The following is a 15566-nucleotide window of genomic DNA, read 5'->3' on the forward strand; positions in this document are numbered from 1 at the left end:
ATAGAGGAAAGTGCAAACAGAAGGATGACGAGGCTGGGAAGCTGTGCTGGGGTGAGAGGCATGACTCACTGTGGGGTAGGCCTTGATGGCCCTCTCGATGATGTCCCGTATGCTGGTCTTCATGCTGAGTTCCACCTCCCGCAGCCAGTCCTCCACGTTGCTGGACGGGTAGATGGAGAAGGACAACTGCACCTCCTCACCCTCTGCTGAGTACATGTGTGTAATCTCCAGGTCCTCCTGGAATAGCAGCTGTGGGTGGGGCAAACAAGAGTGGGGGCTGCACCAGGTGTGCCCAGAGGCTCCACCCACCACAGCCCCCGAGCCTGTGCCCTTCACCTCCAGAAGACAGCCCTGCCTCAGGGGGGCCCACCTGAACATCTGCCTGGGCTAGGCCTTCCCTGACTGTATTCAGGCAGGATGAGCCTGCCTTGTCCCGAGCTGTGGTCCAGCCAGCCCACTTGGGGAAGGAGGCTAACCCTGCCTGCAAGTCCCCCTCTTGCACAGGTCTGTGCAGCCTCCCTTGTAGGCAACAATGAGGACAAGGAGAGTCAGGAGCCTCTAGCCGCATGGGTTTCTCAATCCAGCCAGCACCTCAGTGTATTGTGGGGACAGGGCTCCCCTAGATGAGTTGAGAACAGGGTCCCCAGTCCTGAGCTGGGAGTTTTGCAGCTGACCTTCCTCCCACAGGTCCCAGGTGCATCTCACTTGCCACTTCATTTCCTGCTAAAAGGACTCGGGCTAGAGAAGAGCTGTTCTCCTTGGGAAGGAGTCCCAATGCTCCTGGCCCTGAGCCCAAGGCCTGGAGCCCCAGGCCCAGTCACCCACCCGGGCAATGTTCTCGAAGCACTTGCGTAGGTGGGGCTGCACAGCAGTGGGATCCTTTGTCTGGGATAAGATCTCAAGTAGTTCATCATCTGACAGGAAGTAGAATCTGCCAAGGGAACAAGTAGAATCTGGTAAGGGAGTGGGTCAGGCACCCCCTGAGGTCCAGCTGTCCCAGTACAACTGAACCCCTGCAGTCCAGCCTGGGTGAGGTCCTCAATGCCCCAGCCATGTGGGCAGGCATTGACAGAGTGGGCATGGGGCAGGTGGTGCTCACCTGGGGAAGGCCCTCCTCTTGGTCTCCAAGTACTCGCTGAGGCCCTTTTGTACCATGTCTAGCAGCTTGTTGCAATCCCGTAGGCTGTCCAGCAGCCTCTGGTCAGAGCACACATTGATTACCTGCATGGCCCGGGCCAGAGAGAAACCAGAAGTGAGCATGGTCCAACTGGGAGGCATTAAGGTGGGCTCAAAGAGCACCCATATGGGCCAGCGACCCTCAGTGGGGCCTGGGAAGGAAGAGGGGCAGGAAAATGGCCCTGAGCTAGGGGTTGCATGTATCACCTGTGTCAGTCCCACAGACAAAAGTCCATGGTCAAAAGAATTAGGGTTAAACAAAGCCAAGGGGTTTGATTTGCTGCAGGACTTTAAAATGATAATGTGGACGGAAAATTTCCATGAAGACAATAATGTGTTTCTGAGGAGTGTCTCTTATGACTGGAGAGCTCACTTGGCAACATAGGCCAAGACCAAAGCCTTGGACTTGTTCTCTACTCTTTCTTGTTCAGGGAGAGATGAGACCAGGAGGCTCCCAACAATGTGACGGGGCCGTTAGGGGTCACAGCTTCCCCATCCCATCCCCGTGTGAGCTCACCTCCCGGTTTTCATAGGTGTTCTTCATGATTTTCCTCCAGATCCGTTCCATCGTCTGGTAGCGTTTGCTCTCCACGGGCAACTGCCGATTGATGTCCTCAGAGCTGAAGATAGGCTCCAGGTAGAGCCAGGCCCGCTGACAGTTCAGCCACTCCTCCAGCACTTCCTGGGCAAGACATGGATTGTCAGCGCCCAGGGTCCAAGAGGGGGTTCCTGTCCCCATGACCTAGACATTTCACCACACTGAGTGCTGGACAGAGAACTGGCACCAGAGCCAGTGTCTGTGGGGAAATTTCTAGATGGCACTGTCAGCCACAGTACTCCCAGGAACAAAGAGGCTCCATAAATGCCTGCCCACCAGAGAAACCCAAGTCCCCCACAGGATGCCTAAGCCTCCACAAGAGCTGGGAGCCATTCTTCCCTAGGAGGAACCACACCCAAACCAGCAAACCCTGAAGTAACAGAGAAAAATCCCCAGTGCATGGAAGCCCAATCAGCCTCCTTGCCTGACAGGACTTTGAGGTCTATGATCCAGAATTCTCTGAGGTGTATTGGGACTTAAGCTTGAGATCTGTAAAATACTCTGAAACATTAGTTCAAGAGTGAGACATCTTCAAAGCAGGCTCCTTCCCCTCCTCCCCCCAATTTTGCCTCCAAATTCCCCTTTCAGGATTTATCTCTTGTCTTTTCCAATCAATGCAAACTCATTCATTTCATTCATTCATTTATTCATTCATTCTCTTCCTCTTGAGATGCGTGTCATGGCCAGCTCTGTGCCAGGCCCATGTGGGCACCAGGAGAAGCAGAGGGGAACAGGATGTGGTCCTGCCCTCAAGGAGCCCACAGTCCACTAAATGGCCAGTTCTGCCTCTGAATCACCAAGAGCCTGGCATGAGCAACATACTCTGTAAGAGGCACTGACCAAGGGCTATGATGGGAACGCCTTGCTGGCAGGTGTGGGGAATCAGTGAGGGCTGCTTGATTCTGAGCCTTGCAGATGGAAGGTAGGGATGGAACTCCAGGTGCAGGGGACAGCATGAGCAAAAGAGGGAACCCAGGGATAATATTGAGCAGCTCAGGTATCTCTGGGTGGTCTAAGGAACACACAGACAAGACCTCCTCACTTGGATTCTAGCCTTCACTGGAGGTTTCCAAAAAGCTTCCAGGAGGCCCCGGGGAAGGGACTGTCAGAATCACACAGGCAGGCCTCGCCCCAGCACAGTGTTCCAAGGCTCTGTAGACAGCCCTTACCTCTGACCTTGAAAGCTCTGCAGAAGTACAGTCCCTAGTGCCCTGGCAACCTCACCCCAAGCCAGCTCTGAATAAGACAGGAATGGGAGGTTCAGGGCAGAGTGGAAGAAGGCATAGGGAACCTCAGGGCTTTGTGGTGTCCAGTCCAGAAAATTCCAAGACTGGAGGTTCTAGTTGTCCCAAGTCCAGACAGTTCTTCGGAGGTCTGCTGGCAGGTTTCAGGCCCTTCCTTAGACAGAGCTTTTGACCAAATAGTAGCCCACCCCCACATCCTGAATTGCCTTCTCCAGCAGCCAAACCTTAGAGATGGAGAGCCCCATTCTAGTCACCCTCCTCTGGACGAAGGTCCTGCCAGACAGCCAGGAGACAAGGCTCTCCAGCGCTTCGAGCACCACCCAGACACCATAAAGAGCCACTTATGGGGCGGATGCTGCCAGGGTAAGGGAGGAGTAAAGGCAGGTCATGGAGGGCCCACCTGAGTCAGCTTCAACTTGTTCTCCCAGGAATTGATGCGTTGCTCAAAGGGCTTCTTGTAGGGCGAGAAGGACATGCTCTGGGTCATGACAATATGGTCGTCAAGCAGCTGTGAGGCCTCATCTGGGCTCTTGAGGATGTAGGTATCTGTCTCCTTGTAGGGCAGCACATTGAACAGGATGGCTGACCACTCCTTCTCCATCTTGTCCAGTGCCTGGGGTGGGGTACAAGTCAGTCTGGGTCCTGAAAAGGGCTGGCCCACATTCTGTCTGACCTGCACTGCAGGGAAGAGCAGGCTCTGCCTGGCCATGACCTTCCCTTGGGTCCCTCTGGCAAATACTTTCTGCTTGTCTAGCCAAAAAATCCCCCATGGACCCTCATCTGAATTCAAAGCCAACTGGCTCTCACACACGTGCTACATGAGTACAACATGCATATACACGCATATTGGGAGAAGCTAAGGTGCTAGTTAGGAGCTCTGGTCCCAGTTACAGCCCTTACTGGCTATGTCACCCTAACAACTTGCTGAATCTCTCTGAGCCTTAATTTACTCATCCATTAAATGAGGGCAATGCTATTAGCTCCATCCTGGGAGAGGAAGTCACTTGAGAGGAAGTCACCTGAGTAATAACTGGTCTTCTCCACCCACGTGTCATGGCCAGCTCTGTGCCAGGCCCATGTGGGTACCAGAAGCAGAGGATGTTGTCCCTGCCCCCAGGGGACCATTATTAACTCACTTAACAGAATGCACCTCAACCCTTAGAACTGGTGAAGGACCTCAGGGATGGAGCCCAATACTGCCGTCCTCCTGTGCTGTCGGGCAGGGCCTGCGTGGGGCAGGGTGAGCCTGCTGGCTGCCCACCTGCTCAATGGTGTACTCCTTGCCAGCCACCTCAGCCACCTTGCTAATGCTCGCAATGTGGTCCTGTAGGTTCATCTCAAGGCAGCGGGCGAAGGTCAGGTTGGCCTTGGGCCTGACATTAATGTTGATTTCATTGGACAGCACCTCCCAGTGCCGGTTCCGCATGCCAGGGTTTCGTAGCCCCTGGATCAGTGGGATGTATGGCTTGAACTCCTCGATGCGGGCCCGGATGTCCAAGGCCACTTCCTGGCAGGCTGGCAGGCAGGGTAGGTGGGTGTGAGAAGCAGCCAGCACAGGCAGGGAAGCAGGGGATGGACTGGCTTGGTCACGTACCTGGGATGTCCTTGAACTGCTTCACACACTTGTGCATGGTCTTAAAGGACTCAATAACATTCTTCTCTAGCTGCTCAGCATCAATGGCTGACAGGGGGTCGTTCATCCAGCTCTCGGACCAGCGCAGCCAGTCAGAGGCTGTGGTCCAGAGGTCCAGGTAGGGCTGGAACTCCTTCACCATCCTGGAGAGTTTGTCGTACTGCAGGGACAGAAGACCCAGGGCTGCTTTAGGGTTATCTCTCTATGCTGCTCCTTTGGGCCAGGTCCCCTCCTCATCCTTGCTCCTCGCTGCTGTCCCTAATCCTGCCCCGTGGACTTGAGCCTGGACTCCATTCTTCCTGCCTGCTTCAGGCTCTGGGCTCTGAGTGGCTGAGCAATGTCTGCACTGACCCTCAGGTCTCTTGCCTGGTTCTAGCCAATCTCCTTGCCTTGAGGGCCAAGGGTGGGTTATCTCCTCTCTGCAGCCTGCTTGGTCCTGCCCCCAAATGCCAGGGCCCTGCAACCTGGTAGCTGGGTTCTCATATAGCCACAAACACAGGGGATCACTCTCAAACCCTGGGAGTTAGAGGATAGGGTGCCCACAGGAGGCCTACATTGGTGATGGGCAAGCCGAAGATGCGCTCGCGGTTGTTATAGAGCGCGGCCAGCTGCTGGCAATCCTTCAGCTGCTTCTTGACTCGCCGCACTTCATTGGCAATCTCGTGTGCTCGCGCAATCTCCACGTGTATGGAGAAGCCAGCTACCACAAGCTGTGGGCCAAGCAAGGAGCAAGGAGTCAGAGGCCTCTGTGGCCCAGCCCATGCCCACATGCACCCAGGAACCCCAAGATCCCTAGGCATCAGCATCTCCCAGTTCTGAGAGCACTTTCTTCTCCAAGAGTGAGCAGGCAGCTGACCCATCACAGGCAGCTGACTACCCTGTGGTAACATAGCAAAATCAGAGAAGGACCTAGTGCCCTGAACACGAAGCCCACTGCGCACTGGGCATGAAGGACACAACAGAAGAGTTGGGGCTCTTTGCTACTCTGAATTCTTCTGGAGCTTGCTACCCACACACCCCTCTGGCTTTTCAATTCATTGTTTTTTCAGTTCATTCTTTCAGACATTTGTTCATTCATCTGCCAATTCTTTCGTCAAACATTGACATAGCAACTCCTGAATACAAGAATCAAGGCCCGGTCGTGGGGAAGTGTGTGTGTGTGTGTGTGTGTGTGTGTGTGTGTGTGTGTGTTGTGTATTGGGAGCCAATCCCAGCAGAGCCTCAGCCAAACCCTACCTGCAACCCTTCCAGCTTCTCCTGGAAGTTGTTCTGATCCATAATCTGGATTTTGTGGAACTTCTCCTCTTCTTCCATGTGCTGCTGCCGCACCAACTCTATCTGCCCGAGGATCTTAGAAGGCCAGTTGTTGGCAGCCCATCTGGATGGGGCAGGGGTGGGGGTGTCACAGCTGAAATCAAGATGGCCTCTGGCATCTTTGCAGGGCATTTCTGGTGTGACTGCACAGCCATGGTCACAAGGATATTTGAAAGCCATTGTAGCTTAGCACCTCTTGCCCTACCTCCTGCTGTCCACCACCCAGCTAAGGAGGGTGGGGACCAAGCTCCCACTCACTTGTCATTGAAGTCATCTGTGCTGAGGTTGTAATGGAATTCATCCATGATCTGGTAGTCATCCATGACCCTCATAATCCGCTCCTGTAGGGATAGGCAGTGGTGAGAATGCCGGTGTGCCTGGGCTCCCCAAGGTGATGGGTGCTAGAGAGAGGCTGCTCTCTTCCAGAGAGGGGAGACCTGGGGTTGGGGAGGAGGCATGGGGTGCAAGGCCAGCATTGGGCTCAGAGCTCCAAGGACCATGGCCACCACACCTCCAACCTTCAGCCCCTGACCCATTATCTTCCACCCTCCTCACCTCCTAGACAGCACAGCTCTGAACTTTCACTGTGCACCCAGCCTCATAGCTCTCCCTAGCCCCACCTGTCTTCTGTATCTACCTCACCTCTGGCTTCAGTGTTCATGATCTCCCAGCTCCTGCCTTCAGACCTGAGCAATGGTCCATAACTCCCAGCTCCCAGTTCACGTTTGCCCACCTGACATCTAGTCCCACCAGGATCTTGGACAGTAGTACCCCGCTCCCTGGCTCCCATGTGTGTGCCTCACCTCCAGCACCACCTGCTTTTCAGGGATGCCCTTCATCCACTCTCGAAGCTCAGCCAGCTCCTCTATGCTATTCGGCTTCTCGTAGATCTTGCGGCTAATGCTGCGAAACTCCTCACAGATCTGGCGGTGGGAGGGCACTAGGGAGGCCAGGTGCCTCTTTCTTGCCTTCCCTGGGGCCTGCTCCGCCTTCCTGGTCCCCAGTGTTTCCAGATAAGAAATTTCTCCCACTCCACCACATCCTGCAGCCAGCTCACTGGGGAGCTGCAGCCTTGCAGTGGGGCAATAGCATCACCAAGCATACTTCACCTTCTCCAGCCTCCTGGGCCAAGCCAACACACACACACACACACACACACACACACACACACACACACACTTCTGAGGCCTGCACTTGCACACCCTCAGCTCTGTGAAACAACCCATCTCAGGGTGTTTGTTCTTCATGAGGAGTTCCCAGTTCCCTACAAGCTTAGAGGAGGTAGCAGCACCCCCTTCCTGGGCCCCCCATATGGGACAACTCTCTGTAGACTGCCAGGGTCAAGGCAGGATGACTTCCAGGTCCTTCCACTGGCCTGGTGTCTGCAGACACCCCTGACCTTGACTGGAGACATCTTGCTTGTTGGAGTTCACCCTGGATGCAAGGGTACAGGTGTTGCTCCGTCACTGGGGCTGGCCCCGGGGGGGAGTGGGAACTTACGTCTTCCACCTCCTTGTGCAGGTACTTGGCCAGGATGTCCAGCATGGAAGTGGCCAGGGCCTTGCGCTTCTTGGACAGGCTCTGCTTGACATTGTCCACATTGATGTAGAAGGGCCCAATGACGATGCTGCTGGGCAGCGAGCTGTCCATGATCTCTTTCTCCCGTAGGTGGGTGAGCACCACCCTCTGCACCTCCTCAGCTGATGGGCATTTCGTCTGGTAGGCCCTGTGGACAGCGGGCACACGAGGAGTAGAGGGTGGTGAGAGTATGCATGGGGGTCACACAGACACACACAGACGCACGCACGCACGCACACACGCACACACGCACTTGAGGAATGTGGTGATGTCATTGTTATTCAGCTCCAGGTACTTTCTGTACTTCTTGGCGTAGGCCTGCAGTGGGATCATGGCCTTGCGCACAGCGTTGGCGATGGTGGCCCTCAGCTCCTCCACCAGGGGCTCGTGAAGCCCCACTGACTCCAGCAGGGGGTTACCGCTGATGAAGATGTCCTCCATCACCAGCTGTGGAGTGGGGGTGAGGCACAAAACTGGATGAGCCATGAGCAGGTGGGCAGAGGAGTTGGAAATGTGATCCAAAGACTGAGTGTGGCCACGCACAGAGAGCATGGTGGGGGTGGGGACAGGGCAGGGCTGTGGATCAATACAAGACCAAAGCCCCATAGAGTCCACCAAGGGGCACTGTCTTTTTCTGTCTGTGCCTGACTCAGCCCATTGCCAAGGAAAGAAACAGATGGGACAACCAGCTCACTGATGGCTCTGACTGACCAGCAAGGAAGACAAGAGGGGACTGGAGTTACAGAGACTGCTGGACCAGGGCTTGGGCTCTGTGCAGATTTGGTAATGAAACGGGGACTTCTGACTAGAGTGTGGCGGTTGGTCTGTGTCCACATCTTAGCTGAAGAGAGAGGGCAGGAGCTGGGTGGGGTCAAGAAGGTGGGATCTGGGTCAGACATGGCTGTGGCAGAAGTGGGCCAGTGAGCCCCGTTGGCATCACAGGTCTGACAGCAGCTATGTGACCTTTGGCTAAACTTCCCCCGAGTCTCATGACAAAATGTGGATGTTGATGGTTCCCAGCTCAGCTTATGGTGAGGATGAAATGAGCTATTCAAGAATTAAAGGGCGGAGCACACTGCAGCCAGGTGGGAGGCCATGATAAAGCTGAACTGCTGTAATACTCAGGGCAGCACCTGGGGCTGCGGAAGCCATTAGCAGCCAGAGCAGCAGGTGCCCGGGCCTCGTGGGTACCTTCTCCAGCTGGGGCACTGCGTGGGTGGCCAGAATGCCCTTGTCGAAGAGGTTGAGCAGAGATGTCTCGAACTGCTCTAGCGGTGTGCTGTAGTGCACTCCTGAGCTGTCCAGCACCAGGTCCACGATGAACAGAGGATTCTTCCGAGGCCTGCGGGGCAATGCGGGCTGACCATAGGCAGGGGCCTGAGGGGGCCTGAGCGCAACAGGCCAGCCCTCTGCTCTTTCTGCTGCCATGGTGGCTCTTGAGCTCTCCATGATGAGACTTGCCTCCTCCCTCCTCCCAGAAACCTCCAAGTTACCAGAGAGAAAGCCCCAGACCAGCCAAACAGGCTCTGCTATTCCAGCCACTTACCCAGAATTCCATGCGCACCAGGGAGGGGGAGGACCCTCTGTGTGGTCTTGAGTTCATCAGGACAGGTCGGCCACACCCTGGGCACTGTGGCTCCCCACTCTCCCTGGGAGCCCTCTAGCCTTGGCTTCCGATACTCACCACATATGACGACTCTCAAACCTGGATACTAGCTGGGCCTCCCCGCTGCATTCTGGATTGCCACCCACCCACTCGGACCTCTGATGGCATCTCAATCATCCTGTGTACCCCGAGTCCTGCCAGCTTCCCCTCTACCTATGCACTGCCCCAAATCTGTCCCACCGAGTCCCAGCCCTGTCACCCCTTATCTAGACAATGGCAGAAGCCTTGTTCTTCTGTCTCACTTGTCCCCACAAATCCAGAGTATCATTCTAGAACAGCCGTGGGCAAACTATGGCCCGCGGGCCGAATCCGGCCCGTTTGAAATGAATAAAACTAAAAAAAAAAAGACCGTACCCTTTTATGTAATGATGTTTACTTTGAATTTATATTAGTTCACACAAACACTCCATCCATGCTTTTGTTCCGGCCCTCCGGTCCAGTTTAAGAACCCATTGTGGCCCTCGAGTCAAAAAGTTTGCCCACCCCTGTTCTAGAATGTAAATCAGATCATTTCTCCCCTCTGATAGCTGCTGACCAAACTTAGAATAAATCCAGCCCTGATCATGACCCCAGGAGGCTCTGTGTGATCTGGCCTGGTCTCACCTATGTCACCTGACCAGCCTTCCCTGCCCTCCCCACGCCAGCCACAGCTGCTGGCCTCGCTTTACTTGACTGCCCCAGTTTTCTTTCTCCTTCCATATTTCTGCACATGTTGGTCCCTCCACCTACCCCACATCTCTTCCCAGCTGGTTTCCTCCCTGTCTCAAGTCTTGGTTCAGATGTCACCTCCTACCTGAACCCCTGGCTAAGCCCCTTTCCTCCCGGGGTCTCTCACAGCCCGTCAAGATAGGCAATGACTGTGCCTATTTTTCTCTCTCTCTATTCTCCTGTGAGTGCAAGGGTCATTCCACTCTTATTCCCCTAAAACCCTGCCTGTTCCTGGCTCAGAGAATACTTCTCAAATGAGTAACTCAGTGACTGACTGAGAGAATGAAGGCCACAGAAGAAATGCAAGCCAGGACGGAAGCCAACAACCAGGGTGGAAGCCAGGAGCTCCCTGCTGTCCAGGACCTGGCAATGATAGGCACCCTGACCCTGGTCCCCTTGGTCCCCACACCCTGCACCACCCTAGCCACTGGGGCCTGGCAAGGAATAGTTCTGGTGTCAACAGGTGCCTCGGCCCAGGGGGCCCACCTGTAGGGGCTGTTGATGAAATCTTCGCCCCATTCCATGTCATCAGTGCAGTCAAGCACACTGTAGCAGGCGTCACTGATGAACTGGGAGAAGCTGGTCAGCGAGTCCTGCACCAGGAAGCGCAGCGTGTCCTGCAGCATGTACTTGATCAGCTCCATCAGCTTGCGCAGCTTCGACATGAGGTACACCGCCCAGTTGTTCTCGTAGAGGTTGTACCAGCCCTTGCTCATGTCCCGCAGGCTGCTGCGCATGGCCACCTTGAGCGTGCTGATCCAGGTGTCCTTGAGGAACATCTGCACCTGGAGTGGCCAAAGGTGGCATCACGTGGCCACCCTAGGGAACCGCTGCCCACAGCTGCCATGCTCAGGGACTCTAGACACCAGGATGCTCTAGTGGCCTCAGGACTCAGATGACTACACAGGGATCTCCCCCAACCTCAACTTATTGACAATCCCTGCCAACCAACACCCTCCTGAGACCCTGTGAACCAGGCTGCTCTGGGGGAAGCAGGGCTTTCCTTCCAGCCAAGGGAGAGAGACACAGAGACAGAGAGACAGAGACACCAGAATGAGGCAGAGACATAGAATGGAGCAGAGAGAGGCAGAGACAGAGGAAGCCTTTAGGCCAGTGATGGCGAACCTTTTGAGCTCGGCGTGTCAGCATTTTGAAAAACCCTAACTTAACTCTGGTGCCGTGTCACATATAGAAATTTTTTGATATTCGCAACCATAGTAAAACAAAGATTTATATTTTCGACATTTATTTTATATATTTAAATGCCATTTAACAACAACAAAAAATAAACCAAAAAAATGAGTTCATGTGTCACCTCTGACACGCGTGTCATGGGTTCGCCATCACTGCTTTAGGCCATCTGACAGCCGTCTCCCATGAGGCAGAACCCCTTCTCTCTGGTACCCAATCCTCGGGGAGACACGGGGTGCATAGAGTTCCTGCTTTTGCTTCAGAGGCCACTAGGGTCCGGATGGAAAGTGACTGGCTCTCCTGGCACCCACCCCAGCCTACCAGAGGTCTAGGAAGAGGTGAGGCCTGTTTTGAAGAAAAGCAGGGCTCTCAGCCTCACCACTGGCTCATCTACCCTGGGCTTCCCCAGGAGCCCCTGGTCCGGCCTGTCAGCGCCAAGGCTCTGGCCTGCATGCTGCTGCTTTGTGCCCTGGGTGGCCACGCACCTGAGCGAAGGTCTGTGACTGGATCTGCTCGAACTCCTCCAGGCGGCTGTACTTAGAGAGGCTCGAGTGGAACAGGGACATGGTGATGACCTTGTTGCACTCAGCCCGCACCTTGCTGAGGGCTGTGATGACCTCCGGCCGTGTGAGCAAGGACACAAAGGTGAAGTCCCCCTTCTGCTCCCGGAAAGGGTACTTGGGGATACTCACCAGCCCTGGTGGAGGGGGGAGAGGTGGAAGGGCCAGTGTCAGATGGGCCTAGGACACACCCGGGGTCAGGACAGATCTAGAGGGACAGAGCTCCTGCCTCCTCCCTGAAAGAGGCACACATGTCCCCAGAACCCCTCTCTTTCCATGGTCTGTTAGAGGGGCCCTAGGGCCCCACAATGAGGTGCCTGCTCTCGTGTGGAAATGAATTTCCTCCAGGCCCCTCTGGGTCACAGACGCTTCTGAAATGGGTGAGCACCCTCTCCCCATCCATTCCTGCCCACTCTGCACACAACCCCTGATGCCCATCTGGGCCTACCCTGGGATACCAAGAAAAGATGTGGGCACCACCAGGACACTTGGAATGCCCACTTCCACACCCGACCCAGATTCCCGGGCACTTTATACATGTGGAAGATGGAAAAGAAATTAGCAGAGATTGGGGAGCTCAAAGCCAGGAGGACTTGGAGGGACCTGACAGCCTACTCTGACTCAGTCTGCCACCTGTCCAATGGAGTCGCAGCAATGCCAAACTACTCCTGCTATTGGAGGAAGAAAGGCCCACATGTCCTGAGGTCAGACAATCAGAGAGCCCTTCTCATCCCCTTCTGAACAACTGTTCTCCTAGTACACATTTACCTTTTGCTCCTTCTGTTCTACTCAGACTATTGTTCTTAAAAGGAACCTTCACCCACCACCCAGCTCCCCAGGCAGACAGGAAAAGGAGGGAGATGAATGCTGGGGACAGGAAGGTGCAGGTGAGTGTTGGGTTTATAGAAGGAGGGGAGGGAGGGGCTCTGGCTGGGTGGGTGGCCCTAGGTCCTCCTTTGCCTAATGCCCTCACCTTGCTTGGGCACCTTCTCCTCTTCCTTCTTAGGCAGGGTCACGTAGGAGAACGTGTCGGGCTTGGAGGAGACAATTTGGTCAAAGTTGATCTTGTTCATGCTGCGCTCATAGTCGAGGTTCACTTCTTTGGATAGATTGCTGAGTTGCTCCAGAACCCTGTCCATGGGGCCAAGAGAGAGGAGTCAGGGGGCTCCACACACCCTGTCACCCACCCTGGGCCCAGGCTCTGCTCTGGCATGGGCTTGGGGACATGGGTTTGGGGCTTCCTCTGGCATGGATGGACGCACCTCCCACCTAGACCCCTGGCCACTGACCTCATTACCCTTGTCAGCTGCCTCTTTCATGCCACTCCCACCCTCACATCAGCCCCTGACTCTGCCCAGTTTGCTTCTCACTTCTCAATGTCATCTAGTGCAGGCCACCCTCCCTGTCTAGTCCCCTCACCCCGACCCCTGCCCATTCTAATCCATTCCTGTGCCCACCTAGTCCACCCACAGGCAGCCCCTGAGTTCGTAGAGGCACCAAGCTCTCACGTATCTCGGAGCCTCTGCACACACTGTAGCCTCTGGCAGCCACACCTGATAGATCCAGACCCAACTCCACCTGACCAGCCTTGCTCCTCCCTTGGGGTTTCTGTTCTGGGCATACTTGCCCTCTTTTGGATGAAGGAAGCCCCCATTTATGCTCCCAAAGTGCTCTCATGGCCTTGACACCCCTGGTCCCCTCTGGTCAGTAAGCACAGGACAAGGAACAGTGTGTACATGGGGCATGTCCAGCTTATGGTCATTTCTGCAGAGCCTTGAACAGGGCCTGGTATCAAAGGGTTTCCTGTACGCAGGTATTGAGTGCACACATAAAGAAGTGAACGATCCAAAGACTAGAGGCACTGAACAGACGGTCAAACCTCTGAGGGAAGGCAGGGGAGGTTTGGAGTGGGGGGGGGGTGTAAGAGGTCAACCAAAGGACTTGTATGCATGCATATAAGCATAACCAAGGGACACAGACAGTAGGGGGTGAGGGGATGTGCTGGGGGGGTGGGAGTGGGTGGGGAGAGGTCAATGGGGGGAAAAAGGCGATACTTTCAACAGAATTTAAAAGGAAGGAAGGAAGGAAGGGAGGAAGGAAGGAAGGGAGAAAGAAAGAAAAGAAAGAAAGAAAAAGAAAGAAAGAAAGAAAGAAAGAAAGAAAGAAAGAAAGAAAGAAAGAAAGAAAGAAAGAGAAAGAAAGAGAGAAAGAAACTAAGAAACAAATGAAAGCATGTCCATGGCTCAGAGCCCCATGTGACAAGCAGGAAAGGCTCTGGTGGGAGGTGGCCCATGACATCCAAGAGCCCTTCTCTTGTCAGGGACATCCTTCACCCAGTCCCTGGCCTGCAGCTCTCCTTCTGTGCTTCTCTGCTTCCCAGTCCAGCAAACTCAGCTCAAGCGCTGCTTCCTCCAATGACCAATAACTGAGTCAAACATACAAAATCAAGCCCCCTAGTCCTGTCTCCCTCGGGATAAATTCTGCGGCGGCATTCATTTAGAGTTCTCCATGGGATCAGAGGCTAGACTCGTCCTAAATCCACACCTTTGCTTCGTTGCTTCCTCCACCATATCCTTCTCTCCCCTACAGATTTCTCCTGAGAGGACTTCATCAACAAATCAACCACTTACCCAAGAATCTCCAAATCATACTTTGCTTCTAGGGACTCTGACCTACGGCAGGACTTAATGGACCCTGAACCTGTGCTTCAGAAACGACTGCTGCCATCCTGCCTGGAGATGAAGCCAGCATGCACTGGAGGCATGCTGAGCCCCCACACTCTGAGCCTGAGACCGCCTGCATCAGATTACTTGTTATAGGAGTGCATATTTCCCTGATGGCTAAGCCAATCTGAGCCCAGCATCTTTATTATGTAAATGTTCTAAATAACCTAAAACTGAAGAAATGGGATTCTGGGCAACCAAGGTAATGGTGGCTACATCAATTCAACTCTCCCAGAACACTCTCAAAAATACATACATACATAGAAAAAAAGAAAAAGAAAAGCAAGAACAAACAACACCTTTAGCATAGAATAGAGAGAATGCTCAAACTTCACATTGTCTTTAAGTAGAAAAATAAACATCAACTCCCAGTGAGCTGTTGCTCACATTCCTGCTGCAAGCCTTCCTGGAGGACAAGGGAAGACTGAGGAAAACTGTGAAGGAGGGAGTGCTGGTAGCCCTAAGATTGATCCAAAGTCCTGTCAGAAAGAGCAAGCCCATCCAACGGGCAGGTATACTGAACAAGAGTCCTGGCAAAGCATCAGGAAGAAACTGACACGCATGCATTCAAAGTAGTTTCTCAGAAGGGCATGACTGATGAGGAGGAAGGTGACAGGAAAGGAGTCATTTGGAGATTGAAAGGTGACTGGGGAAAGAAAAAGTGAAAATGAGAGTCCTCAAAGATAGGAGAGGACAAAAACACTTGGAGGACACACAATTCCTCACACACACACACACACACACACACACACACACACACACACACACACGGCCATCCATTAAAAACAGAAAGCTGCCGAACCGGTTTGGCTCAGTGGATAGAGCGTTGGCCTGCGGACTCAGGGGTCCCGGGTTCGACTCCGGTCAGGGGCATGTGCCTTGGTTGCGGGCACGTCCCCGGTGGGGGGTGTGCAGGAGGCAGCGGATCGATCTCTCTCATCAATGTTTCTGACTCTCTGTCCCTCTCTCTTCCTCTCTGTAAAAAATCAATAAAATATATTAAAAACCAACAAAAAAAAAAACCAACAGAAAGCTAGTTTGTTACACTAACAGAAGAGGGCAACCTTGAACTAGGAATCTTGCAAAACATCCCAAATCCATGAAGTGAATAGGTGAAAGCGAAGTACACTTATATGAAGTTACTATAAGAAAAAGAGAGAGAAGACCTTAACTGA

At 53.9% G+C, this 15566-nt stretch overlaps 1 protein-coding gene across 1 annotated transcript in view; it reads right to left on the reverse strand.

Annotated features, from left to right (window-relative positions):
* DNAH1 (dynein axonemal heavy chain 1) overlaps positions 1-15566 on the reverse strand; it is a 69348-nt gene that overhangs the window by 40333 nt on the left and 13449 nt on the right. The window contains exons 8-24 of the mRNA XM_059663388.1: positions 12642-12799; positions 11594-11805; positions 10404-10702; positions 8735-8885; positions 7797-7990; positions 7466-7691; positions 6769-6888; positions 6224-6306; positions 5888-6029; positions 5206-5361; positions 4613-4811; positions 4280-4533; positions 3419-3631; positions 1694-1858; positions 1100-1221; positions 826-931; positions 70-249 (exon numbers count right to left, since the gene is read on the reverse strand). Of these exons, the coding sequence (XP_059519371.1) occupies positions 70-249; positions 826-931; positions 1100-1221; positions 1694-1858; positions 3419-3631; positions 4280-4533; positions 4613-4811; positions 5206-5361; positions 5888-6029; positions 6224-6306; positions 6769-6888; positions 7466-7691; positions 7797-7990; positions 8735-8885; positions 10404-10702; positions 11594-11805; positions 12642-12799 (2980 nt within the window). The remainder of the gene's footprint in view (positions 1-69; positions 250-825; positions 932-1099; positions 1222-1693; positions 1859-3418; positions 3632-4279; positions 4534-4612; positions 4812-5205; positions 5362-5887; positions 6030-6223; positions 6307-6768; positions 6889-7465; positions 7692-7796; positions 7991-8734; positions 8886-10403; positions 10703-11593; positions 11806-12641; positions 12800-15566) is intronic.

This window comes from Myotis daubentonii, chromosome 14 (assembly GCF_963259705.1).
Source record: "Myotis daubentonii chromosome 14, mMyoDau2.1, whole genome shotgun sequence".
NCBI lineage: Eukaryota > Metazoa > Chordata > Mammalia > Chiroptera > Vespertilionidae > Myotis > Myotis daubentonii.